This window comes from Denticeps clupeoides, chromosome 10 (genome assembly GCF_900700375.1).
Source record: "Denticeps clupeoides chromosome 10, fDenClu1.1, whole genome shotgun sequence".
NCBI classification, from domain to species: Eukaryota; Metazoa; Chordata; class Actinopteri; order Clupeiformes; family Denticipitidae; genus Denticeps; species Denticeps clupeoides.
Genome location: NC_041716.1, coordinates 1,341,258 through 1,368,098, shown reverse-complemented (window position 1 = coordinate 1,368,098; position 26,841 = coordinate 1,341,258). Strand labels below are relative to the sequence as shown.

The following is a 26,841-nucleotide window of genomic DNA, read 5'->3' as shown; positions in this document are numbered from 1 at the left end:
TGGCTGCCCACTGCTCACTCAGGGTGATGGGTTAAATGCAGAGGACAAATTTCACTGTGTGCATCGTGTGCTGTGCTGCTGTGTATCACATGTGACAATCACTTCACTTCACTTTAGTAGAACAGCTTTCTCAAGCAGTTTGTGATGCATTTTGGAAACAGGTCTAATGCGCCACCTGGCTTGAGAAACCCGTTCTCAAAGACTTACTTTTAGTCAGCACACATATTCTGAATGCCTTCGGCAGAATTCAATTGAGCCATTTTTATCTCGATTAATCTAGATGAATGTAGATTAATCTAGATTCTAGATTAATTCTAGAGTAATCTACACTAATCTAGATAAATATAGATTCTAGATTAATCTAGATTTATTTTTCTTACTCTAGATTAATCTAGATTAATTCCAAGATTACAGTGAGATTAATCTAGATTAAGAAAATTAATCTATGACCACCTCTAATATAAATGCACTCAAGTAACCAGAATTGCGTTGTAAACCTACTTATGAAGTAGAGTTTTTTCAAAAAGTTTAATGGAGTAAATGTAACTCATTACAGTGCGAACTCTCCAGATAAGAGAAAGCACATTCATATGGATCCCTGTGGCAGTGCTTCTATTATTTAATAATGTTTTATGTTCGAATCTGCTCCATTTTTAACATTTAAAAACTGTATGTTATTGTAATTGTAATGATTTCACTGCTATATTGTTAAAAGATAATATTTTGTCATATTAGTATTATATCCACTAATTAAATATAACTATACTATAAAAAACTTTTTATTATGCATTTATTATATTATCAGTCCCCAAACAGTTCTAATATATGCAGTGTAAAGTGTAAATACAATAGTGTAAAGTGAAACAAATTAGATTTTTTACTTCCATCTTAATTTTCTCTGACTCAGTAACATATATGCCGATAAGTAATTTTAATGGCTGTTATCTTTATAACAATACCAAAATTACACTAATAGATCCTGCAGTTGCTGAGATATTCTCAATATATTTTTTTGCTAAGGGGCCAAGGGCAGGAGATGTTAGATATTTGCAATTGCAATGTTATTTTAGGCCATATTGCCTAGCCCTACATACAGTATGTGGTAGGGGGTAGTAGGTTAGTGGGTAAAACATCCACCTATGAACCAGAAGACACAGGTTCAAATCCACCTTACTACCATTGTGCCATTGAGCAAGACACTTAACCCTGAGTATCTCCAATAAGGTTTAGGCTAGTAAGGGAATGTGTATTCATACCAAACTGTCATATTATGGAGGGGGGGTCACACTACAGCACAAGCAGTCAAAATTTGTTCTTTTTTACTTTTACTTTCATATGGAAACATTAAGCTGCAGCCTTTAGACCCAAACTAAACATCAGGACGCATGTTCCTTGTGTTAAAGAATTATTGTGGTACTGAAATTTTCTGTGTTGCTGCTTATCAAATAAATTCATAGAGCTGTCTTCATAAGAAGACATTTACATTTACAGTATTTATCAGACGCTCTTATCCAGAGCGACTTACAATCAGTAGTTACAGGGACAGTCTCCCTGGAGCAACTTAGGGTTAAGTGTCTTGCTCAGGGACACAATGGTAGTAAGTGGGATTTGAACCTGTGACTCTGTAGTCTTCTGGTTCATAGGTAAGTGTGTTACCCACTAGGCTACTACCATCCCTAGAAGACAATTATCAACCGTATACAAATTACATTTATTCATAAACTGTATTCTCAAAGATCTACTTCCTGCATGTCGTGTGATTTTATTTTTTTTACTAATATTAATTATTTTGTTACTAATATCACGTCATATCATTTTGAAATGAAGGAACAGTGTTTAAAGCTAAGTGTCACGGGTGGGCTGGACATGGCGATGAAGGAGGACGCATTCGCACGATTTCACGCGACGGGTTTAATACGAACTACACGAGACAAGGGAACATCAGCACGCACAATGACCCGACCATGTGGATGCAGCCGATCTACGCCCCGCTGAGATCCAGGGAACCGTGGATGGTCGGGAGGACGTCTGCTCCACAGTTCCATGTTCAAGGTTCCATGTATGGACGTCCCCCGACGCCACCGTCTCGTCCGGATTCCAGCAACGCAGCTCCGGTAATCGCCAGTGCCCTGCCCAAGATCCAGTCCATGCTTTTGAAGTTTCCCCAAGCGTGACAGACTCTCGGCGGCCTACGAAAGCTACCTTGGGGTCGAGAGGATCTGTCACGCGGTCCATGTTCACCCTGGCGATTCCAGAGGCGGGGAGTACCGGCGAATCTGTGCGACCGGACCTCGATGGCCTACGAAAGCTACCGTGGGGTCGAGGAGACCGGTCGCGCAGTTCAGGTGCTCCCGGCGTTAACCGAGACGAGGGAGGCGGCGAACTTCCCAGCGGGGCATACCGGAGACTGACCGGAGTGACGGTGCCTGCGGACGGCGGACAGGATGCCGGTCCCCCACGGACGAGCCGTGCTTTGGCCCGGGCCTGACGCCGCCGGTGCAGGACAGCCGCCACTCGTCCTTATGGACTTCTCCCCCCTTTCATGGACCGTTTTGTGGGCACTCCCAGGTGGTAGTGCCTTTGAGGGGGTAGTACTGTCATGATCCGGACCGACAGGGGTTGCCTCCGGATCCGGAGTCCGGACCGGAGTTTCATGTTCGTCTTGTGCAATGTTCCCTGATCGTGTTCACCTGGTGTATATTTATATAATTGTATATAACTATCCTGTTTGTGTCTGTTCGCCGTCGGGTCATTGTGCATGTTCATGTTCCCTTGTCTCGTGTAGTTCGTATTAAACCCCTGTCGCGTGAAATCGTGCGAATGCGTCCTCCTTTATCGCCATGTCCAGCCCACCCGTGACACTATGCTTTTCTAAAGACCTCCCCTATTATATCTTTAATACCACAAAAATACATTTTAGATTTAATATTGTAAGAAATTATTCATGTAGTAGTTTGCAGATTAGTGAATAATAGCTTACTTACCAGAGATATTCAAAATATATAATTTTAAGAGCCATAGTTGCAATAAAAAAACGCACTGCACACTTCATAGTTCTATTAATATATGCATTTGTGTTCCACTTTATTAATGAATCATTTGTGCACTTGCTCTATTGAGGAGTGAGACTGGCTGAGGACAGTAACGGAATAAAATAATAATACATTGAGATGGTCAACATAAATAGTGAACAAAAGAACAGAAGTGAAACCACAGAACATGGAGAGAGAAAGACAAATGTACAGCAGCTTAGTATCTGTGTGTGTGTGTTTTTTTTCTTTCTTTCTTTGTTTTTTTGGTTCATTTAAAGGTGCCGTTAAGGCTTAATGCAGTTTATTACAGGAATTAAAATAGCTTCTGTCCTGACAACAAAAAAATCAACAATATAAAAATACATGGCACTGTATATCCTTAAATAAATTCACCATTTATATATTTATATGTATAAAACGTTATATTTGAGAGTATAAAAATATGCCACAACTTCTCAGAAAGGATAACAGCCAAAAGCACAATTTGCCACACCATCTACCAAACCAACAACAACAAAAAAAAACACAAAAACATACACATATGTACAATCCACTAAGCATTTTGCAATCATAATGTCAAAGTAACAGACAAAATGAAGGTAAAACAGGATGCATCCCAAATCATACAAGTAATAGCTTTTCTGCATCTTAATTACATGCTAAAGAGATACAGGTCTGCATGGAAATATGGAATTCTTCAGAATAAATTAAATGAAAAGACATTTTCTTTTATAAATTCTGCACGTTGCTCAGTGTATCACTGGGTAGGGGGAGAGATAGCGAGGAGACATAGTTTTTTTTTTTTTTTTTTAACTAAAAGGGACCATCCACGGTACAGCAGAGATCAAGGTTAAAATGCACATTTGGAGACGTAATAGATAAAGACCATGAGCTATGATGACAGTGACGTGCGGTGGCATCCTTCTGGTGCAGCTGATGGATTTGGGCGGATCTTTTTTCCATGCCGAGTGCTTCTCACTGGTGTCTCCTGGCCAGGCAGCATAAAGCCATCCCCTCTCCCTCCTCTTCCCCCGCCCCCCTCTTTCGTTGTCCTCGCCGGGCTCGGAACGTCGCAGAGGACGGCCCCCCCACTCACTCGCCGTCGCACGGTAAAGTGCCATCCTCCCTGGCACGTGCAGGCAGGGCGTTGCCCAGCTCATCCACGCACCAGCAGTGGCCGCGCTGCATGCCCATGGAGGACCGGCACTGCGGAGACAGGCGGAGGTGACAGATAAGCCACTCTGCTGACATTATTCTTCCACAATGCGCATGCACACGCGCGTTCCTATGGTAGGGCATTAACCTAAACCTGTCTCACACACACATGTGACACGTATAAAAGCCCGCAGTCACCTGCTTTTTCCTGTAGTAGCCACGCGTGTCACAGTTGGGGATGTAGATGTCACGGTTGGACTGGAAGATTGTCAACTCCAGGCCTCGCAGCATAGAATTTAGCAGCTTGCGGCACGGAGCCTGGTAGAAAGGAACGCGGGACACAAGGCATTAAGAGGAAAATTCCAGGTTCTGTTCATATGCGTTCACATAATCCGGGTCAAGTTAGGTCACAAGAGCCCCAAAATATCCTAATAAAAAACTTCCATGCATTTGTGGAACCTGAATTTGGTGGTTTTGTATGACCCTAATGTCACCTCTTGACCTCAGATCCCAGAAATACTCACTTTGTCTGTTTCTCCGCTGTGTGGTGGATGCGGACCTGCAGAGCACATCAGTGTGGTCAGTGCCTTCAAACACATACATGCGGCGTGCGTCTTGAACAGAAGACGGCATACTAGATGGCATATCAGGAGAACATTTTATGGCCACCGACTGATCAAGGACATGCAGGAACTCTACAGATTACAGCGGCTCCGCTGGGCCAACAGGGGGCGCTCATGGAGCAGCACATTCATAACCTGTGTGGTCGTCCAATACGGTCCACACACACTTCTTCACGCATCTCATCTTCTCTGTGATTTCCGTACACTTTTTTCATATTTACACACATGCACACACATATATATGTATGTATGTGAATGTGTGTGTGAGTATACACACACGCACATATATATATGTATACTTACACCGATATTAACCATAACGGCACAAGTCGGTGACAGAGCATCTCTTTACGGTACGTGTGTCACATTTGAATTTAACGTCACAGAGGGGAAGGTGCCTCTGTGTGGTTCTGTCTATTCTACTCCCTAGAACATTTACAGCCACTGCAGCACACCGCATTGCCGGCACATTTCTGCAGCCGGTATGACATTCCTGTGCCATTTATTGTGGTAGTGGAAGCAGATTAGCGCTGGCATTCTTCCTCTGCAGCACGAACATGCCTCAGATGCCTTCTGCTGAGAATGAAAAGGAAGGGGGAAGAAACGAGGCGACGGAGGGACGGAGAGGGGCCAAGGTCTTACCTGGGGGGTGGGGCTTCTCGGTGGGATTGAACCTGCCGTTCTTGACGCAGAAGCCTCTGCCCTGCAGCAGCGCCTGAAGGGGGCTGTGCTCCCCCGCCGGCGGCATGCAGCGCAGCCCCTTGGCACAACTCAGGGTGTACACCCCGCAGGGCTCCCCCTGGGCCAGGACGGCGGTGCTGCTGACCGTCCCCGCGTGGTCCCGGGAGGCCCGGCCGGCCCCCGGGGACTCCTTGCAGGAGGAGCAGAGCTTGTGGGGGCCAAGGCGGCCGGCCGTAGTCCGGGTTCCGCACTGGGTGATCAGCAACAGGACGACGGCCATCAAGTTGGAGAGGAGAGGCATCTTGCAACCTGTTCTCGGGTTTTCCATCCTCGCTCTGCCTCCCCCGGCAAAAGAAGTAAAAAAAGAAGCTTGATGCTATTTGTGGAAGGGGTGTAATTTCTTCTCTGGTGAACTCTTTCGTCTTCCTCCCTTCTTCAGCACTTGCCCCCACGGCGGCCGAGGACACGAGCCGAGAATGAGAGGGGAACGGCAAGCTGCAGCTTTTAAAGATCTGAAAGGCGGTGATAGCGAGCGAGAGGGAGAGAGCTCAGTTATGACACCTTCAGGGGCTGGGACTCAGAGAGAGAGGGAGAGAGAGCGGGAGAGAGAGCGGGAGGGCGAGAGAGACACAGATTATTTTCCCTTTTAGAAATAATCAAGCTCTCCTTCTGCCTCCCCCCCTTCCTCATCAGCGCATCTGGAGAGAGCCATTTCTGCCAGCCACATTCATCCCGGTGAGAGGCACGTAAGTGGATGTACGTGCAAATGTTTGCCATGGTTACGATAAATGAGAGTGACTCGCGGCTACGTCCTCCGCTGGTGTGCCGTTGACCTAAAAAGAAGTCGTAAGACACCTTCACTGTGAGAGCTGCCTTCACAATGAACCATAAAGGTGTATGTTCGGAAGCAGGATGCCAGCACACAAACAAGGCTTTTTGTTGCAACTTCCTGAATATTCGGAATAATGAATCGTGGGAAATCAGTGGAATGTAATTGAACTCTTTAGGTGCCTTGGGGCTCTTTAGGTCCTTTACCTTTCACCCTACAAAACCCGGGCTGCCATATGTGTCCCCTCATTAAGATGAGTGGACGTGGGTGGGCTGGAGGTGAGATTTTCCACCTTTGAATGTCTGCATATTTATTCGGAATCCAACACAGTGAGACAATGCGCTGCTGTTGTTCCTGGAAGGTTCACGAGCACGAGCGATGCCAACAGCATAATAATGCAATCATCACTTCATTCGGCCATTCAGAACTTTGCTCAGGGGCCACTTCCTGAAGTCCTGCGCAGACTTATATCATATTATATCATATTCATACCAATATTTACAGAGTGCCAAGAGAGGCTGTTTTTTCATGCATTACTTTACATTACAGAGGTTCCTCTAGTCACATGAGGATGACGGCCTTTTTACTTTCTGCCGAAGCAGCGGCATTATGCTCTCAGAGCTGGTATGAAGAAATTCCCATTTTAAAGTGTAATCACATTCAGCCCATTCTTGGAAAGGAAGACATGTTGGGGTAACAGACATTATTCTGTGCAGCTGAGATGAACCAAATCACGTTCTGTAGCTCTGGATGTCCTTGGCTGTCGGGTGATTCGTCTTGCGAATGAACCCGAGAAGCAGTCGATGTCTTGTTTTCCCGTCACCGATAAAGTTCAAGAAGGGACGCCAGGCTGGTGCAGTGCGGTTGGGAAATATCTCTCTTTCTCTTCTCTTCTCTTCTCCTCATCCTTCTCAATTAATTTACATTTCCTCACCCAACCCATGGACAATCACAAATACTCTGATCGTGCTTCACAGGTGCCACAATGACGGATTTCTCCCACGTTCATTTCAACCTACTCACACATTGTAGTGTATTCCGTACTGTACCTAGATATTATATATAAGATAATTAGTGATAATTAGAGTTTACCCCACATCATTCTTTGACTGGTTTTAGGCCTGTACTTCCATGTTAGGTGAAAAGCTGTTGAAAAAAGGGGTGGTAGAAGCCTAGTACGTAACACGCTCGCCTATGAACCAGCAGCCCACAAAGTCACCGGTTCAAAGCCCACTTACTACCATCGTGTCCCTGAGCAAGAAATTTAACCCTGAGTGTCTCCAGGGGGGGACTGTCCCTGTCACTACTGACTGTAAGGCGCTCTGGTAAATGCCATAAATGTAAATCCAGTACAGCATAATATAATATCGTTTGCAGTATGGACATTGTAATACAAACGTGGGATTCAACGACTTCGGAGCAAAGAGAAGGTCGGGTGTTAGCCGGTCAGTTCCACTTTAATTAAGATAACGTTTCTGAGCTCACGGAAGACTCTTCAAACGAAACCATGATTTCCAAAACCACGGCTCTTCACATGTATCTGCTCATGCGCACTCGAGATTTGAGCTATGCCCCGCCCCATCGGAACATCATCCTCGCGTTTGAGTGGTAGTAAAGCCCGTCAGTCACCTTGCCTGGCCCGCCTATTGGTGGCTTGCCTACGGGCGCGGTGTGACGTCACCAGGAAGCGCCGTTGATATTCTATTGAAGTTTTACAACCAGTGGAGCCCAATGTGAGAAGTGGATGAAAGTGCCCTTTAAAATGTTTTAACGTTCTGTTGGTCCCACGGTAAGACGTGCCAAGCGATTGTGGACGTCGGTTTTGCGTTCCGTTAGAGGTGAAAGACGCCGGGACCGCGGCTTTATTGCTAGCTGGCTGCCTGGTTTGGTAATTAGCATCGCCGCTAAGGAAGCGAAGTGAAGCCTTGATTTTTAAAGTATAACCCAAGTATTCGTCACTCGCCAGCTGAAGTGCAGAACAACAGTTCCTCTCGCTGCCTGAACCCTGTACATGACGTGATTCAGCGCTGTTCATCCGGTTATAATGATTTGTGTTGTTTTGACCTGATTATTGTATAATCTGCACCTGAAAATACTATATATAAAAAGACTCTTTTTTTTTTTTTTTTTTTTTGATGAATTATATTTTTCTAAGTAGACGTGTATATGTGTGTTTCTGTACGGTCAGGCTTTGCCACCCAGACCGCATCTCTGAGCTGCTGAGATGGATGACATCAACCTACACTACAGGTTCCTCAACTGGCGCCGGAGGATCCGGGAGATCCGGGAGGTGCGAGCGGTGCGCTTTCAGGAGCGATACAAGCGCATGCTGAAAGACGGAGACTCGCTCAGGTAAGGCGTGGCCCACCCAGGCCTCTGCGACGATGACCTTGTGACCCTTCATCGGGTTCCATAGCGAAATATGTGCCGAATGGCTTTCCATCGTGTTCTTTATGGCGAGAGTCTCCCAAACGACACCGACTCCCTCAACCTCACTCACTGAAACAATTATAATGGGAAGTTGGTGACTGCGTGCTCTGGAAAAATTAAAAGGTCCAAGGTGATGGTCTTTCTTTTTTTCTCATATGTTTATGATTCTTCAGTTACCAGGGAAACTCGGACGAAGTTGGCTGCTATGTGGCCCCAAGGCCGCTGTCCAAGGGAAATCGCTACTTTGAGGTGAGCGCCGTGTTTTTGTGCGAAAAAAATGCCCCCTGATTGAGCAAATGTTCCATGCCAATAGAGAATGACAGTTGACATTTGACCAAAATGTTCTGAAAATACCTTCAGCAGTTATGCTCTATGCTAGTAGAGAGGGGCTTTTTTAAAAATCTGTGGTGCACGTTCCACTGCCTCTGCAGCAGGCTTCTGGAATATGCTCTTCTGACATATATCATGCGTTTTGCCTTTGGTAGAATCAGCTGTGGGGTGCCTGGTCTGTGACTGTCCTGCCGTGGTTATTTAATGCAGGAAAGCCTTTAGGGATTGTGTCATAAATTGCGGTTTGGGTGAGGGCAAATGGACTAAAATTTATAGGCATGGGGGCAGAAATGGGGCCGAGCCTGGGTTGAGCGGCTTTTATGAACGTTGCCCTTCGGCGACTGTGGGCCAGGAAACTGACGGGTTGTTGATTAAAGACCCCTATACGCATAATGCCCCGGACCCTGCAACAGCGTACATGTCCTGCCAGGCGACTAAATTGGATTCAATGAGAATAAAAAAAATAAAATAAAATTTGCACACAGGCTGAAGCTGAATTTTGAATGCTGGTAAACGGCGTCGAAAAAACAACGAACGATTATGTTAGTCATGAGTGAAATTAGCTTAATTAGCTGCTGGCTGTACGTGTCTGGACATTTTAGGCTTAACATTCCTATAAGACTCGGTTCGGTTTTGCCGGCTGATGGAAAATCTCAGATCCCGAAGTAAATCTGTCTGACATTTGCAGCCATGGGATTTTGCCTGATCAATAAAGCGCTGCCGCTTATTTCATGTGACGCAGCCGTCCCAATGGTGACGCACGTTTCAAGAGACTCCTCCAAATCGCTCCAATAAAGGTCATGTGCTCGGCGCTGTATGCGTCAGCGCTGTCCTCATGTTTCCTCATTACGCCAGGTTTGCGTTTCGTCTCCCCCAGCGCCTCGGCATCGGGGGCCGTCCAATCCGTCTCATTTCAGGCCGCCTCTGCCGCCTCCCGTCATCCATCGTCGGCTGACATCTCCATTCCTCGCAGCCTTTTTAACTGCTAACACACTCGGCGGCGCCGTTTTGCTCTCTCTCTCCCCCCCCCTTCGTAGTTCATCAAATAAAACGAGTCGCGTGTGAAGAACTTACTCCGAGATGTTGCCCATGCTGTTAACGCCACGATGCGCTTTATTAAAAAAAAAACGAACGGGGCGGACAGATGTGGGCGGCAGCCCGGATATGATTGCCGTAATGCGCGTTGGAGAACCCTGGGCTTTTTTCCGTAATGTTGATATCTTCACGTAACAAGTACACGGAGGTTCGACGTTAAGGATTTTCCGTTTTGCTGCTTTTAACAGAATCCTAGAAAATACCTGCACTCGCATTGTGTTTCTATATTTAGCAAATTCTGTATATGTTGACATCAAGGGGTAAGAACTAGGGACCTAAGGACCAGAAGACCCAGGTTCAAACCCCACTTACTACCATCGTGTCCCCGAGCAGGACACTTAACCCTGAGTGTCTCCAGGGGGGGACTGTCCCTGTAACTACTGATTGTAAGTCGCTCTGGATAAGGGCGTCTGGTAAATACTGTAAATGTAATGTGAATATTGGTGACAATTTATAGTGACATTTATTAAATTCATATCCTTCCCACATATATATAATTGTGTTTGAAGAAACGTTCCATTTCCCGCATGAAGGAGGAAGTGCTTCACTCCTGGACGTGTGAACTGCTCCTCGGCTGGTGTCGGAGTTCGGGACTGGTCAGCCGTTGTTGGCCCTCTCCGTCGTCACCTTCGTATTTTACTCGTGACGCGTGTGGCCCGGGCGCCCGCTCTGCCTTTTTATCACTGAAACCTCCCCGTTATTGCGGTTTCCTGCCTCCGGGGCTGCACGACATCAGCCTTTTAATAAAAGCGCGAAACGTTTGCTGTCGCCCGGTAATATCTTGTTTCTCGTTCCTTCAGGTGACAATAGTGGACACTGGAGTCAGAGGGACCATCGCAGTGGGCCTCGTGCCGCAGTATTACAAACTGGACCACCAGCCGGGGTGGCTGCCACACTCCATAGCCTATCATGCTGATGACGGCAAGTAAGTCGGGGACGAGAGTCGCCTGTAATCCACTGTCCACGGGGACTTTGTTTTATTGCGGCCCCGTTGTGCGTTGGCAGGCTCTACAACGGGAACCCGGTGGGGCAGCAGTTTGGCCCGAAATGCAGCCGCGGGGACCGGATTGGCTGCGGGATTTACGCCGACTCTTTCGAATCGGGACTGGCGACGGTGTTTTTCACGAAGAACAGTAAAGAGGTGGGTGCCAGCCGTGGACTGAGCCCGGTGACGGCGTTCGAAGGTGGACACTGACCTTTCTATCGCAACCAGCATCACAGGCTGGCCTTCATGCATTAGTGTGCCTATGGCTGCTAAAGAGCATTTGGTAGATCCTAAACACCGTAGAACTGGAACATACCAGAGGACCTGCTGTTTTGGACGTGCTGTGGCTAGTGTTGTTTTAGTAAATATCTAAATTTACATTTACATTTACATCATTTATCAGACTCCCTTATCCAGAGCGACTTACAATCAGTAGTTACAGGGACAGTCCCCCTGGAGCAATTTAGGGTTAAGTGTCTTGCTCAGGGACACAATGGTAGTAAGTGGGATTTGAACCTGGGTCTTCTGGTTCATAGGCGAGTGTCTAACCCACTAGGCCACTACCACCCTATAAATATCTTCGTCAGCGAATATTCATGATGTAACAAAACCATATGATTATGACTAAGATTAGATAACTGACTAGACTAAAATTAGTATGGATTAAAAACTGAAATGACTGCTTGATGCAAAAAAAACTCGGGCAGTGGTGGCCTAGCGGTTAAGGAAGCGGCCCCGTTATCAGAAGGTTGCCGGTTCGAATCCCGATCTGCCAAGGTGCCACTGAGCAAAGCACCGTCCCCACACACTGCTCCCCGGGCGCCTGTCATGGCCGCCCACTGCTCACTCAGGGTGATGGGCTAATACTTTAAAGACTAAAACTAAAATTTAAGACAGCCATGGCACGTCGCTCAAATACTTACATTGACCTTGCTCCCTGATAAATCCGTCCTACTGCCAGGTGACGTTACTGACTTCACTCAGTGGTCCAGCAAACCGGTGCTTACGGCGAATAATATAAAGAAATTATTAGCCTGCCTTACACTAATCAGGCCGTTGGTGCTCAGGTGGGCACCGTTGTGGTTCAGCTGACGCCGGAGGGGCTGTTCCCGGCGATCGGGATGCACTCGCTGGGTGAGGAGGTTCGACTGGACCTGCAGGCTGAGTGGGGGCTGGAGGAGGAGGACAGCGTGATGATGGTGGACAGCCACGAGGACGAGTGGGCGCGGCTGTATGACGTCCGCGTCAGTGGAACGGTAAGCCACGCCCCATGGATCAGCCAGTTGTTGGGGGGGGGGTTGTGATAAGGAGAAAGCTCGACCGGCATTTTCCCGATGGGGCCGACGTGGTAGTTTAAGATGCCGAGGCGGATAACGGCAGGTTGGGACAAGCGTGGCCTTTTAATAACTTTTCACGTCGAGACGGGAGGAATGGAGCCGCGGTCCAGATGATCGGCTCTGCAGCAGGTTTTTCTGTTTACGAGTTTGGCCAACTTTAACAGTGGAAGCCGTCGTTTTGTGGAATTTCCAGGCCTCAGATTTTCCTCTTCAGTCCATTAAGGGCCATATTTTCAGAAGCAACGCCTGCGTCAACGTAGATAAGAAAAAAAAAATTGCCCCCAAAATACCGTACGAGAGACTTTTCTGACTTGAACCTGGCCGTGTGTTTGCACCCGGCGGCGTCATTTCTGTGTTTGTGCAGATTACGGGTGGTCATTATGGTTTTCTGACGGACGTGCCTCCGCTGGTTTACGTTGTCCTCGCGACAGGCACGCCTGCGTAATTCATGCATTTGTATGCGATTTGTTCTTTTTACACGTACACAGCTGCATTGCGGGGTCGTCTTTTTTTTTTTTTTTTTCCACACCACCGCCGCAGAGCCGTTCCGGAACATTTAACGGTCCCCCCCTCTCAATGTTCTAAACCGCACCCCCTAGTTTGGCTTTCTGCATTATTGCTTTTTTTTTTTTTTTTTTTTTTCATTGAAATTGCAAATGAAACGTCCGAAGAGCTGCATGAACGCGGCGGATCGCGCTCTCGCCTTGGCCGAAAGAGACCGGTGCGAGACCGTTATCTTCTCGGCGGTGTTAATAACAGTTTCGCCCGGCCGGTTTATGCCACGCCGCGGATGAAGCGCTCGTGCCATCGTCCACCTGCCCTGCAGGATGCCCACCGCCCTGTTCACCTTGCCAGGTGATTCGCGGTATAGATTCCTGCCACGAGATATTCAAAACATTAGGAATTACATGATTTTCATGCTCTGAAAATGACTGAACTCTTCTTTTTGTCCCAGTTCACTCCTCACGCGCAATTCCTGTTCACAGCGTAGAGTCTAGAGCTTTATGGGGCACCCGCGGCATTTCTGGCCATTTTTAAACTTATGAATATTTCCAGGGGTTAGAACCATAATTTGGGGCAAAGTTGAATTAATTCTTAATTTTGAAGTTATTAGACAAAAATAAAACAAATGTCTTAACAGTTAGCTCTCAGTAGCATTTGTTGTAAAAAAGGCGCCTTTGCTTATATATATGTTTTTGAATGAAACATAAGATATGTGTTTCCAAAGAAATGAAACATCAGTTATATCAAAATATGGTAATTTTTTTTTTGCCCATACGGTTGTCACCCCTCAACTCATCTGCAGTCGGATTTTTAAAATTTTTTCTACGTTTTAGGAATCTATTCATAATTGTCCACATCCAGGAGGATTTGAGAATCACAATTTTTCCTGTTTGATGACTGGGATGATGATTTTTTTTTTTTTTTGACTTGTGGTTTTTCATGTTGTGGCTGATCAGTGTAGCACTAATACCATAAACATTCGATTACAAAAAAAAAAAAACGTTATTGTGGCTTGATTTGTGATGACACAGCATTACTCACTGTTAGAACATGATTACATAATTAAAAAGCAACACGTGCTTGTCTGATCTTTTCTATGTCCATGGACGGGTATGGCAGCACGTTGGCATGGGAGCATAATTATAGTTACACCAACATTCTCGTCGTAATGACAAATTTGGTTCTATTAAAAGGTGATGAAAAGCTACGCTGTTCAAATGACTGATGAGGGGACCTGTTGGATCAGGCCCTGGTTCTCCAACCAAAGCAACCAGCTTTTTAGGGTGATGATAGGAGGTTTACTCAGGTTGGCACATCTGGAGTGATCAGACGTCTGATGCGTAGGCCGAGCCTGACAATGACCCATTTCATATCTGGAAACCACTGCCTTCAGGATGTTAGGTTGATGCGTGTCTCCCGTCCGGCTGTTTCTGGAATCCTATTGGTCCTGAAAAACTGTCATTGTGCAGAGAATTATCTGTCCTCTGCTCTCCATTCTTTACATATTCTAGTGAGCTCTCATTCGGACAGGTCTTGAGTTACTGACAATGAGGTTTTTTACTAACTCGTTTCCCCAAGCCTAAATACACGCACCATTTTCGCTAGATTCACTTGACATTTCACTTGCTTCAGCTCTAGATAATCCACGTGGTTTTATATGAGAGATCAGATTCGTAACGAAACTATGCTGAATTTGCCGTAAAACAACGGTAGCATTGCCAGGAGATGCACTAGGACAAGAACCTTGATCGTGCATGAGTCAAATTTGTAGAGTTGCCAATCAGTTGTTATAGGGACAGCCCCACCCTGGAGACACTCAAGGTTAAGTGTCATCCTCAGGGACACAATGGTAGTAAGTGGGGTTTGAACCTGGATCTTCTGGTTCATAGGTGAGCGTGTTACCCACCAGGGTACTGCCACCCCATTACCGTGCATAAAGAGCAGCTCGCTCTGGCTTGAAGACATGTTCCAGCTTTTCAAGATGCCCCTAATTTTCAGGACTTCTACAGAGACCTGTTCTCTGTGTTTCATCTGTTGCTCGGGCAGCAGTCAACAAAACACCCGACCGGTGCCACCCCCCCCTTCAAACACCTCAGCACCCTCCACACCCTGGTACTGAGATCATCTGGCCAAAGACGCGGTTAAACCTGTCAGTGCTCTCATTGATGCGTGTCGCTCAGGGAACTGTTTGGATCTATCGGTGTGAACCCAGGTAGGTCCTCCAATCTCAACCGGAACGTCAGGAACGTCCACCTCATTGTGCGGTCAAACCGATGTTGAAGAACACGTGAAAACCAATTTGAGGGAATACGCCTTTTCGTCATCTCCAAGAATGCGGCATAAGAAATATGAATGCACGTCGTCCAAACTGTAGATACACGCCACACTCGTCTTCAGCCGCTTGGACCAAGTCTGGCCTTTTGAGGAATGCAAAACATGCCTTTCATCTCATACCAGTACACAAGACGTCTTTCAAGCAATTACTAAGAATGAGACTCTCTCCCTGACCTTCTTGAGGTCTCACGGTTGAATTTTCCGGGGGGGGGAGGGGGGAAAGATGATTGTTGTGCCACTTGTCCTTTTGACTTGAAAGTCTTCGAGTTTAGAGGGCCTTGTGGTATGTCCGTTTCAATTACCCACCATTCCGCTGTCTTGACAGGCCGCGGAGTTCAGGAATAAACAGGCACACCCGGAAATGGCGAACTGCGTCAAGGAAATGTTCCGTTGCCCAAGCAACTGGGGTCCTGGTTAACTGACCTAGAACGTCTGAGGCAATGAAAGCGGCATGTTACAAGGTCAGGAGAACAAGCGGGAGGCATGAAGGAAGGAAGCGGAATTTAAACGGTGCTGAGGGTGTGTGCTAAGGATGAGTGGGTGGAGATGACCCACGTCATCAGACCTAGCATTGCCCTTAAGACGTGCTTGCTCAGTTTGCTTGTAGATACTTTTGAGTTCGTTCTCATTGGCCAGTGTGACGTACTGAGAGAACAATGCCACATCAGTGCAAACAGAATCTGATTTTATACTTGGATGATCTATTTCTTACCCACCTAACACATTCCGCATTTTGTTCATGTCCTCAAAGCTACGTAAGCGCTGGCAGGACTGAATATACCAAGAGTGTGGATGCAGTGCAGTTGATGGGAACTAAGACCATTCTGAGGGTCAAAAAACACCGGAATAAGTGTTATGTGCAAACCAGGAAGCATGCATGAGGTAGGGCTGGGCAATATGATCTAAAAAATAATATCACAACGCACAATCTCTATCTCGACACCATGAAATTTCCTTTAAATCACTGTATAAATGCTAAATTCGAGCCGTCATTGCAGATGCAAAGTGTAAAGTTTTTATTCTGAACCAACTCGTCCACCATCTCTAATGAATGTCTGTTCCCTCATCTCCGCAGATTCTCTTCTCTCCGTTGTTGAGTTTTCTGGACGAGGGGACGATAGTGACGTACCCGTGGCCTGTTTAAGAACAACGTTAAGATTTACACTCGATGGTCACATTGAGGATATTCGATTATATTCGATATATCGCCCCCACCAACAGACATACCTGTCTGTGCACAGACTCTTCTGCTTCTGTTTTAGTTTTTCTGTGAAAAGGAGAGTCAGTCATGGCGTACCGCACTGGCAGATACTCATACATGCATTGGTTGTTGATGGAAAAGTTTAGATTATCTTTAGAATAAATTTTTTGATTCCTAATCTGGGAGATCTTTTTTTTTTTTTTTTTTTTTTAGGTAAATCGAGATGATGTTTACTAGAACAAACAATGTATTGTTAAGTAACCCCTCAAACCCTCGCCACCAATGTTCCGTCTGGAGAGTTTTACCCATGGCTTCTCTCTCCACAGCTTCTGGAGTACATAGGAAAGGGCAAGAGCATCATGGATGTGGGTCTGGCCCAGGCGCGGCAGCCGCTCAGCACGCGGAGCCATTACTTTGAGGTGGAAATAGTGGATGCTGGTGAGAGGTGCTATATTGCACTCGGACTGGCACGGCGGGTAAGTGTCCTTCACCGGGGTTTAGTGTATAGGGTTGGGGAGAATTGTCGTGGCACGGCGTTCGAACACGCTGTTCTGGCCCAAACTGTGGTCTGGTCCGGGTCTGGTTCTGGAGGCTCTATCATCCTTGAGGGTCTCTTGTTCATAATTCCAAAAAATGCAACCCGTACATGGTCACGTTTTGTAAAGCTGTGGGTTCTGGCATGCCTGGGGTTCCTTAAACATAAATGTTTACCTCAATGTATTTCTTACAACTATGCACTCACATTATTGTATTCAGTGATTGTTCCACACACTGCATTTATTAAATTCCTCAAATTCTCATCCTGTGAGGTCTCAGTGACCCTGAGGTCTGCCTTTCCATATGGATACGTTTAAGAAAACACATGCATAGTTTATCCTGTAAAATGTCTTGAAATCCATTGGTATCCTGTGGAATTCATGGCTCTGTCTCTCCTCCATGTTGTTTTTTTATCGTGTGGATTCGTACAGCATGAAGCTTACTGCAGTGCCTGTTTTCGGGCAGTATTTACTGAACTTGACATGCCGCCTGCAGACCCCTGAAGGTGAGGGGCTCGTTGTGTCCCTCATCTCTGCAGATTTGCACGAAGTTCAGTTGATGCAGGCGCTCGCATACTGAGCAGCAGAGTAAATGGTGCAGGGAACCAAGCTGCGCTCACGGGTTTACGCTATAGAAGAATGCTCATTTCGAATGTGCATCAAGCTATTTAATGTTTTAAATTAAGTGCACAATAAATAATTTTAAACAGTTTCCCACATTTAATGTAATCCACAACCTGTACAATTCAGTTGAAAACGAATTAATTTAAGCGTTCAGTCTTCTTGGGCGGGAAAAGTGAAAAATCCTGTGGCATAAACCACTGGCCAGTATGCTGGTAGCTCACCAGAACAGTGATCAACAGTGGGTGGTAGTAGCCTAGTGGGTAACACACTCGCCTGTGAACCAGAAGACCCAGGTTCAGACCCCACTTACTACCACCGTGTCCCTGAGCAAGACACTTAACCCTGAGTGTCTCCAGGAAGGGGACTGTCCCCGTCACTCTGGATAAGGGCGTCTGGTAAATGCTGTAAATGTAAATGAACAGTTAGTGTAATGCCATCAGGTCAGCTGTAAATTGACCTGGCTTTAGAAGGTCTGGTGAGGAAGAGCTGCAGTGAGGAGGCAAAATGCGGCCACGTCATGTGAGGTGTCTCCCTCGTCGCCTCCTCATGTCAGGAGCTGGACGAGCGACCGTCTCTCGTCACCTTCTCTTTACTTCGACTCGGACTTCTGACAGGAAATCAGAGGAAACCGAGGATCTGAAGACGCGTGGGTCTAGTGGGATGTACGGTACGTAGGTATGCACAACAAATCTGATGCTGTTATCACCTCCCCTCGCCTGCTTGCTGATAAGGCCGCAGCCACGCTTCCCTTTGAGGCCGTTGCTGGGCTGCAGGACAAAGGTAGAGTGGGTTGGTGGTGTGGAGAACTCCTGACCCGGACGTCCACCCTCGTGTGAGATGCGGAGGAGCCCGGGCCCCCCTCATCCGCACCAATCCCGCTGCGCTATATTTGTAGTTTGGCGGGCAGGGAGATGGCTATCGGAGTTTGGAAATGCAGGCTGCGGCGCAGATAAAGACCCCCGAGCGGCCGATAGGACGGAAGCGCTGCTGTTTGTGTTTCTTGGAGACCGTAAAATCTGCACAATCTCCGTCTCCTCACTTGAAGGAAAACGAAGTTAGAAGTGAGAGGAGGCATTTCGGTCAATCAAGCTTAATCTAGTCTAGATCTACTTCAAGGAATCCAGTGCAGCATGTCCCTGGCGTTGTCTTGCTGCATATGTTAATGTCAACGTTGTTCGCCAGTTAGGCGCAGTAATGGTCCAAAAACCGAACCCTGAGATCCCAGACTGCAAACAGATGGCTATCATGACCTCACTCCTGCCACTTTATCACTTGAATTGTTCCCAACAGACTCGCTTTCGCACCTTAGCGTGTTTGCTTTGGCCCAAATCAGTCGGCGAGTGTTGAGCATCGTGTCGTTTTCCTCTCCTGTCCACACAAAATCCAAATCAAAGTCGGTTCAGGCCACCCAAAGCCCCCAGGTGTGAAAGTGTCCCAAGTAAATGACGTCATGGGCCTTGTCTTGTGATCACCTGATCAGTTTTCTGATCATGGGACCAGCGGTGTGTCCCGAATCACGCCATTGTCCCAAATCCCGATCTGCCGAGGTGCCACTGAGCGAAAGCACCGTCCCCACACGCTGCTCCCCGGGCGCCTGTCATGGCTGCCCACTGCTCACCAAGGGTGACGGTTAAATGCAGAGGACAAATTTCACTGTGTGCACCGTGTGATGACTGCTCTCACGGGGTCGTCTCCCGGTTCCTGGCCCAACTCTGCGTCTCTCTGGAGATGCGTGGACTGGGGACGTGTCATCATTCTCCACGGACCCCGTCGTGGCGGTCGTGTAATGGTCGGGCCGCGTGCCGTGCCGCGCCCTCAGGAACGGGCCTTTCTGGTGCCTTCGGGGCTGTACTTGTCTTGGTTTTAATGGAATTAGGGGTTGGTAGAGGCAGGCAGAGAAACACGGCGGCGCTAATTACGTCTGAGTCACGGTGCCGTCCCGACTGAAGTTTGTGTTGGCACAGCTTACCCCCCCGCACAAAAGACAAAAGACGCGTCCTTTGCAGCTATGCAATGGCTCCCTGGCAGCCAGAAGCATCAGCGGCGTAATTGTTTTTTTACGAAAATGTTTTTTTTTTTTATAGGACTACCCCAAGAACCGTCACCCTGGCTGGAGTCGTGGCTCGGTGGCCTACCATGCAGGTCAGAACCTCTTCCTTTCAAAACTAAAATAGTTGTGGTAGTTCTGAAGTAATACAGTTTTTAAAAGTATACAGAGAGGTCGGATTTCCAGCATGATGCCGCCAGCATTCCGCCTGTGGTTGAGTGTTTTGAGATGCGGCTCCACTGTCGCGTGACGATGACGACCGGATATCAGGAGCTGTCGGGGTGTGAATGAAACAGAATCTCGCCTCGGGGGCACCACCCCCCGCCTTTCCCGGCGACGATAAGGCACCAGGCAGCGCTCCGGGCGGGTGGGACCTCTCGCCATCCTCTCCGGGCCTCGCCGCGGATGAGGCACTACGAGGCACGCTGCAGCCGCGTTTCCATCTGCAGGACTTCCTGCATTTTTAAATCGCATTCGCTCATTAGGATAGAACGGTCGGTGTACGTATGTACGCGCGATGTGTTTTAGTTTGAATTTCATTAGGTCAAAGGGCAGAACACGTTCCCCATACGTTGCCGAATCTTCCTCCGAAATCTCATTCCCGGACCTCCTCTCCTGACGGGCCCCGCATTTGTAGAAGGTTCCGTGTCATTTCACCCACAAAAATGTGAGTGCGCTGCGACCGATGCGTTATCGCTCGGGGGCAGGCCGCCGCTATTTTTCTTTAACACGCTCCGGTGGCGGCCGAGCCGGCACCCCCGGTCCGAGCTTTTTATCATCACGCCGGCGCTGCAGCCGCGGCCTGCGGGCGTGGCTCATCAAAGGAGAGCGGTGGGATGTGGGCCGTCCTCGGGCCCGCCGGTTAATTCCCGCTCACCTCGTCGCCGCTCCCTTTCCCGGCTTCTCAGAATTGGTCATCAAGACCCGCACGCTTTCCGGGCGTTTCTAACCCGCCGTTTTAGCGGCTGCCGCGGTACCGGCAACGCCGCCCTGATTGGGATGTCTGCTCCCTTCTTTTCTGAGAAGTTCTGAGAAGCGTCTGAGGACAAGCCCTCGCGTTCTGCTGAGAACGTCCCCGAGAAACGGAGAGGCAGGAAGCGAGGAAGAGAAAGTGTCCCCCACCCCGACACCGGACTCTATTTTTAGACCACTTCCTGGCTGGCCGGGAGGGGGGCGTGTTGGCGGCGGCGTTCGCGTGGTGTTGTGACAGGAGCCCGCATGGGGGCCGTAATGATCGTCCCTCCCCAGGTCCTGATAGAGATTGTTTAAACAGGATCCTGTGCCGGGAGGCCGGGTCCCATGACAACTTCACAAATATTTACCCGCCGGTGCACCGCTTTTCTTTTTTCTCCCTTCTCGGTCATGTTCACGCCATTGTGTTCTGCATTATTACAGCTGCCCAGCGGCGCCTGACTTTAAACGGTCAAGGGTCAGTGGAAATCAGCAACTCGAATCTATTCCCTGGCCGAGAAGAATTTGTCTGTTGAATCCAACCTATCCCATAATTTACCGTGAGGACTTTTCACAACATGGCGGCTTTCAAAAAAATACCTTCAAAGACTGGGCCCTCAACGATCTGTTCCCAAACAGACTATCACTGTTAATTCGTCTCTTGCAGATGATGGGAAGATCTTCCATGGAAGTGGAGTCGGAGATCCGTTTGGTCCTCGATGTTTTGAAGGGGACATTATGGGCTGCGGCATCATGTTTCCACGGGACTACATCCCAGATGGAGAAGGTAAGACTTCCAGCAGATTCGGTTCAGTGAGGGTCCGCAGACACCTGTGTAATGGGGGTGTTTAAATGACTCTCGTAATCGATGCATTGCAATGCAGACATGGTTATATCATAATGACGTTGCTTTCCTAGTTAAAAAGTAGTGCCGGTAGTGACTGTGGTGGACTGATCGGAGTACGGCGGCGCTCCGGGTCGGAGTTTGGACTCGTCCACACGGACGTTCAAAATGCATTTGTCAGACGCATTTGTACGCGCAATCGATTGATGCTGTTTAACGTTCCATGCGGTTTTTAACGCTCCTCGCTGTGTGGCGCAGTTTAACGCTCCACGCTTTGAGCCACTGTTTTTAACAATCCTTGCTGTGCGACGCGACTTTTAGCGTTTGACGCTGCAGTAACGCAGTTTTTTTACGTTTAACACTGTGCGGCCCTTCGCCGCTCTGGAGCGTTCGTCGCAGTGCTCGTCGCAGCTTCGCCGCTCTGTGTAGCGCTCGTCGCGGCTTCGCCGCTCTGTGTAGCGCTCGTCGCGGCTTCGCCGCTCTGTGTAGCGCTCGTCGCGGCTTCGCCGCTCTGTGTAGCGCTCGTCGCTGCTTCGTCGCAGCTTCGCCGCTCTGTGTAGCGCTCGTCGCGGCTTCGCCGCTCTGTGTAGAGCTCGTCGCTGCTTCGCCGCTCTGTGTAGCGCTCGTCGCGGCTTCGCCGCTCTGTGTAGCGCTCGTCGCTGCTTCGCCGCTCTGTGTAGCGCTCGTCGCGGCTTCGCCGCTCTGTGTAGCGCTCGTCGCTGCTTCGCCTCTCTGTGTAGAGCTCGTCGCTGCTTCGCCGCTCTGTGTAGCGCTCGTCGCGGCTTCGCCGCTCTGTGTAGAGCTCGTCGCGGCTTCGCCGCTCTGTGTAGCGCTCGTCGCGGCTTCGCCGCTCTGTGTAGCGCTCGTCGCGGCTTCGCCGCTCTGTGTAGAGCTCGTCGCTGCTTCGCCGCTCTGTGTAGCGCTCGTCGCGGCTTCGCCGCTCTGTGTAGCGCTCGTCGCTGCTTCGCCGCTCTGTGTAGCGCTCGTCGCGGCTTCGCCGCTCTGTGTAGCGCTCGTCGCGGCTTCGCCGCTCTGTGTAGAGCTCGTCGCTGCTTCGCCGCTCTGTGTAGCGCTCGTCGCGGCTTCGCCGCTCTGTGTAGCGCTCGTCGCTGCTTCGTCGCAGCTTCGCCGCTCTGTGTAGCGCTCGTCGCGGCTTCGCCGCTCTGTGTAGCGCTCGTCGCGGCTTCGCCGCTCTGTGTAGAGCTCGTCGCTGCTTCGCCGCTCTGTGTAGCGCTCGTCGCGGCTTCGCCGCTCTGTGTAGCGCTCGTCGCTGCTTCGCCGCTCTGTGTAGCGCTCGTCGCGGCTTCGCCGCTCTGTGTAGCGCTCGTCGCGGCTTCGCCGCTCTGTGTAGAGCTCGTCGCTGCTTCGCCGCTCTGTGTAGCGCTCGTCGCGGCTTCGCCGCTCTGTGTAGCGCTCGTCGCTGCTTCGTCGCAGCTTCGCCGCTCTGTGTAGCGCTCGTCGCTGCTTCGCCGCTCTGTGTAGCGCTCGTCGCGGCTTCGCCGCTCTGTGTAGCGCTCGTCGCTGCTTCGCCTCTCTGTGTAGAGCTCGTCGCTGCTTCGCCGCTCTGTGTAGCGCTCGTCGCGGCTTCGCCGCTCTGTGTAGCGCTCGTCGCTGCTTCGTCGCAGCTTCGCCGCTCTGTGTAGCGCTCGTCGCGGCTTCGCCGCTCTGTGTAGCGCTTGTCGCTGCTTCGTCGCAGCTTTGCCGCTCTGTGTAGTGCTCGTCGCAGCTTCGCCGCTCTGTGTAGCGCTCGTCGCTGCTTCGTCGCAGCTTCGCCGCTCTGTGTAGCGCTCGTCGCGGCTTCGCCGCTCTGTGTAGCGCTTGTCGCTGCTTCGTCGCAGCTTTGCCGCTCTGTGTAGAGCTCGTCGCTGCTTCGTCGCTCTGTGGAGCGTTCGGCGCAGATTTGCCGCTCTGTGTAGTGCTCGTTGCAGCTTTGTCGTAGCTTCGCTGCTCTGTGTAGCGCTCGTCGCTGCTTCGTCGCAGCTTTGCCGCTCTGTGTAGTGCTCGTCGCAGCTTCGCCTCTCTGTGTAGAGCTCGTCGCTGCTTCGTCGCTCTGTGGAGCGTTCGGCGCAGATTTGCCGCTCTGTGTAGTGCTCGTTGCAGCTTTGTCGTAGCTTCGCTGCTCTGTGTAGCGCTCGTCGCTGCTTCGTCGCAGCTTTGCCGCTCTGTGTAGTGCTCGTCGCAGCTTCGCCTCTCTGTGTAGAGCTCGTCGCAGCTTCGCCTCTCTGTGTAGAGCTCGTCGCTGCTTCGTCGCTCTGTGGAGCGTTCGGCGCAGATTTGCCGCTCTGTGTAGTGCTCGTTGCAGCTTCGTCGTAGCTTCGCTGCTCTGTGTAGCGCTCGTCGCTGCTTCGTCGCTCTGTGGAGCGTTCGGCGCAGATTTGCCGCTCTGTGTAGTGCTCGTTGCAGCTTCGTCGTAGCTTCGCTGCTCTGTGTAGCGCTCGTCGCTGCTTCGCCGCTCTGTGGAGCGCTCGTCGCAGCACTCGTCGCAGCGCTCGTCGCAGCGCTCGTCGCAGCGCTCGTCGCAGCGCTCGTCGCAGCTTCGCCGCTCTGTGTAACGCTCGTTGCAGCTTCGTCGTAGCTTCGCTGCTCTGTGTAGCGCTCGTCGCTGCTTCGCCGCTCTGTGGAGCGCTCGTCGCTGCTTCGCCGCTCTGTGGAGCGCTCGTCGCAGCTTCGCCGCTCTGTGTAACGCTCGTTGCAGCTTCGCCGCTCTTTTTAGCGCTCGTCGCAGCTTCGCCGCTCTTTTTAGCACTCGTCGTGGCTTCACCGCTTTTTTTTTTTTTTTTTTTTAACACTCGACACAGCACAACGGTTTTTTTTTTTGCTGCACAATGCGCTGCGACACTGCTTTGAACGCTCAACGCTGCGTGACGCTCTTTTCAACACGTGATGCTGTGCGTTGAAGCGCAAAACGCCCATGTGAACGCCTTGAAAATCAGTCGCTGTTCAGTCCGCGCTCACATGCGGCCTCGTGTGAACGGCGCCTTTGCTTTAATCGCACTGATGTATTTAAAACATAATGTGAAGTAATGTATAAAAATCAATAATTCTGTTTAATGGCCCGGAGAATCGTGGCAGGCGTGTTAAGATCACGGCCCTGATCTGTCGCATGTGATGTCTGCAGATGACACCGATGACGCAGATGCCCTCGAGGTCCGACCTAAACATGGTCGAGTCCAGAACGTCCTGTACTTGAACGACGAAGATGAGGAGGAGGACGCCGAGGATGCAGAGCAGGAGCACGAGGGCAGGAAGGTCGTGGTAAGACCAACGTTCCACGGATTCTCCACAGATTCTCATACATACCACACTATTGTGAAGCATGAGCTTGATAAGAGGGGGTGCCATGTGCCCTGCCAGGATATTTTCATACCATCAATATTTGACTACATTTCTTGATATTCTGTTTTTTATGTTGTGGGACGAGAAATCGGTGTGGTAATAAATTATATTTCCTTTATCGATATGCTGGTGTCTAGTATCGATGTATGGGAGTGTTAAAATTAACACAAAGACGGGAATGGAAGTAAATTAAAACACCACTAGACAAAACGTTTCAACTACTGTCTCCAAAAATTATGCAGACATTTATACATACATTTGAGGGCTTTGTTTCATTCACAGATACACTGCAGCACAGCACACGGTGACAGGATTACGACCTTATGGATAAATTCATAATTCTGGAGAAATATAATGCGCAAATTGCCTATGATTTGTAAATTGCCGTTGCAGAAGAACTGACTTTGTTGCCAGATGGAGGCTGGGAACCTTGTTGTAGTTTGCAGGCCTAGTGCCAGAAACATGGGCTTGGAAACACACAAAACACACACCTCTCGACAGGTACATCAGTTAGTCTTCATTATGGCTGCTCTAATTGCTGCAGGACTCGTTTGTTCTCGTCTGAGGTTCTCGGTCATTTGCCAAGAACCACAGAGTGCATTTGGCACAGCTCGACAGGGACAAACTGTGCAGGATCAGGGACTATCGACAAACGTTTTGGGTGTGAGAATGGACCCCTGGCGCTGCACATACATACAGGAGATTTATCAATATAGACCGTGTGTGTGAGAAAGAAAGAGAGAGAGAGAGAGAAAAAAGGAAGTGTTTTCTGCTGAAACCGACTCACTCTCGCCCCCCTGTGCCCATGCAGGTCTTCTTCACTCGCAACGGTAAGATCATCGGTCGGCGGGAGGTGGTGGTCCCGCTGGGAGGGTTCTACCCCACGGTGGGAATGCTGAGTAGCGGCGAGAAGGTCAAAGTGGACCTGCACCCTCTGAGTGGCTGAAACCCTCCACTGTTCATCGTTCTCAACGGTCTTAATTTTTTTATATTGTCAGGTTTGTATTGTGAGCAACAAGCCAAAAAAGCAGCAATCAGGCACAGCTTTGCCACGTGGGCTTCCAGTATGAATAGTTCCTTTTTTTGACCAAGAGAATAACCATTTAACTAATAATGTATATATGGCATATATTTTTATAAATAGACAAACATGCATGTAAAATGGGTCGGTGCTGTGTCACCTGACCCATCATGGCTGTGTCACACTATGAATGTCCCTTTCATCAAGTGCTTGTTTTGTAATGGCTACGCTACATTTGCAATCTTATCACATATAGGAAGAAAAAATTATTTAACGCACACACAATTGATGAACTGAAACTTCAACTAGTGTATCATTACAGAAACATTATGCCTCACTGTACATGAATAATACTTAACAACGAGGAGGAAGAAATGCCTCACCTTCACTGTTGCTACAAGCACTTTAAAGGCGTCCGGCGACGCCCATCAGCCACCGGAACTGAAAGCCATTTTTGCACACGCATCAAGCTGTCCTTCGCTCACGGTTTAATGGTTATCGTCTGTATTTCTTACACTTTTTTTTCTGCCGTTTATGCTGTATTTATATATATCTCTCAGAATAAGAGACTATCAATGCCAAATGTTTCTATATTTTGCTCCTCCCCGTAATATCCTGACAAAGGGAACCACATCAACTCTACAGTGCCTCACACCACAGTCATATCACTATTAAATAGTTTACTTGTGACTTTACTTTTTTTATTATTATTATTCTGAAAGTAGCACTTCAGTATCCCTGTTAAACGAAAGCGGTGCAAGCGTTTAAATCATCGTTATCCCTGCAAACTGAATTTACTTCTGCTGAAGAACGGTTCTCGACTGGGGCAGGAACGTTGAGCTTAATCGGTATCGCACATGTTGATAATCTGTATATAAACTTGACAATAAAAGATGGTTGTTTATATGGAAGTATTCACGTGCTGAATCTGTCTGATGAACGTATC

The 26,841-nt window shown here is 48.8% G+C and overlaps 2 protein-coding genes across 2 annotated transcripts; one reads left to right on the top strand and one right to left on the bottom strand.

The window, feature by feature from the left end:
* Positions 1-3,054: 3,054 nt before the first annotated feature.
* LOC114798364 (insulin-like growth factor-binding protein 3) lies at positions 3,055-6,024 on the bottom strand. Its single transcript, XM_028994013.1, has 4 exons — positions 5,453-6,024; positions 4,712-4,746; positions 4,386-4,505; positions 3,055-4,238 (listed from the first exon to the last, which is right to left on the bottom strand). Exons 1-4 carry the CDS (start codon positions 5,817-5,819, stop codon positions 4,125-4,127), a joined length of 636 nt encoding a protein of 211 aa, XP_028849846.1. The 5' UTR covers positions 5,820-6,024; the 3' UTR covers positions 3,055-4,124.
* Positions 6,025-8,003: 1,979 nt separating this feature from the next.
* Positions 8,004-26,806, top strand: spryd3 (SPRY domain containing 3). Its single transcript, XM_028994149.1, has 11 exons — positions 8,004-8,109; positions 8,509-8,672; positions 8,924-8,999; positions 10,976-11,100; positions 11,181-11,316; positions 12,228-12,416; positions 16,863-17,012; positions 19,781-19,838; positions 21,362-21,481; positions 24,657-24,793; positions 25,686-26,806. Exons 2-11 carry the CDS (start codon positions 8,545-8,547, stop codon positions 25,818-25,820), a joined length of 1,254 nt encoding a protein of 417 aa, XP_028849982.1. The 5' UTR covers positions 8,004-8,109; positions 8,509-8,544; the 3' UTR covers positions 25,821-26,806.
* The last annotated feature ends 35 nt before the right edge of the window (positions 26,807-26,841 follow it).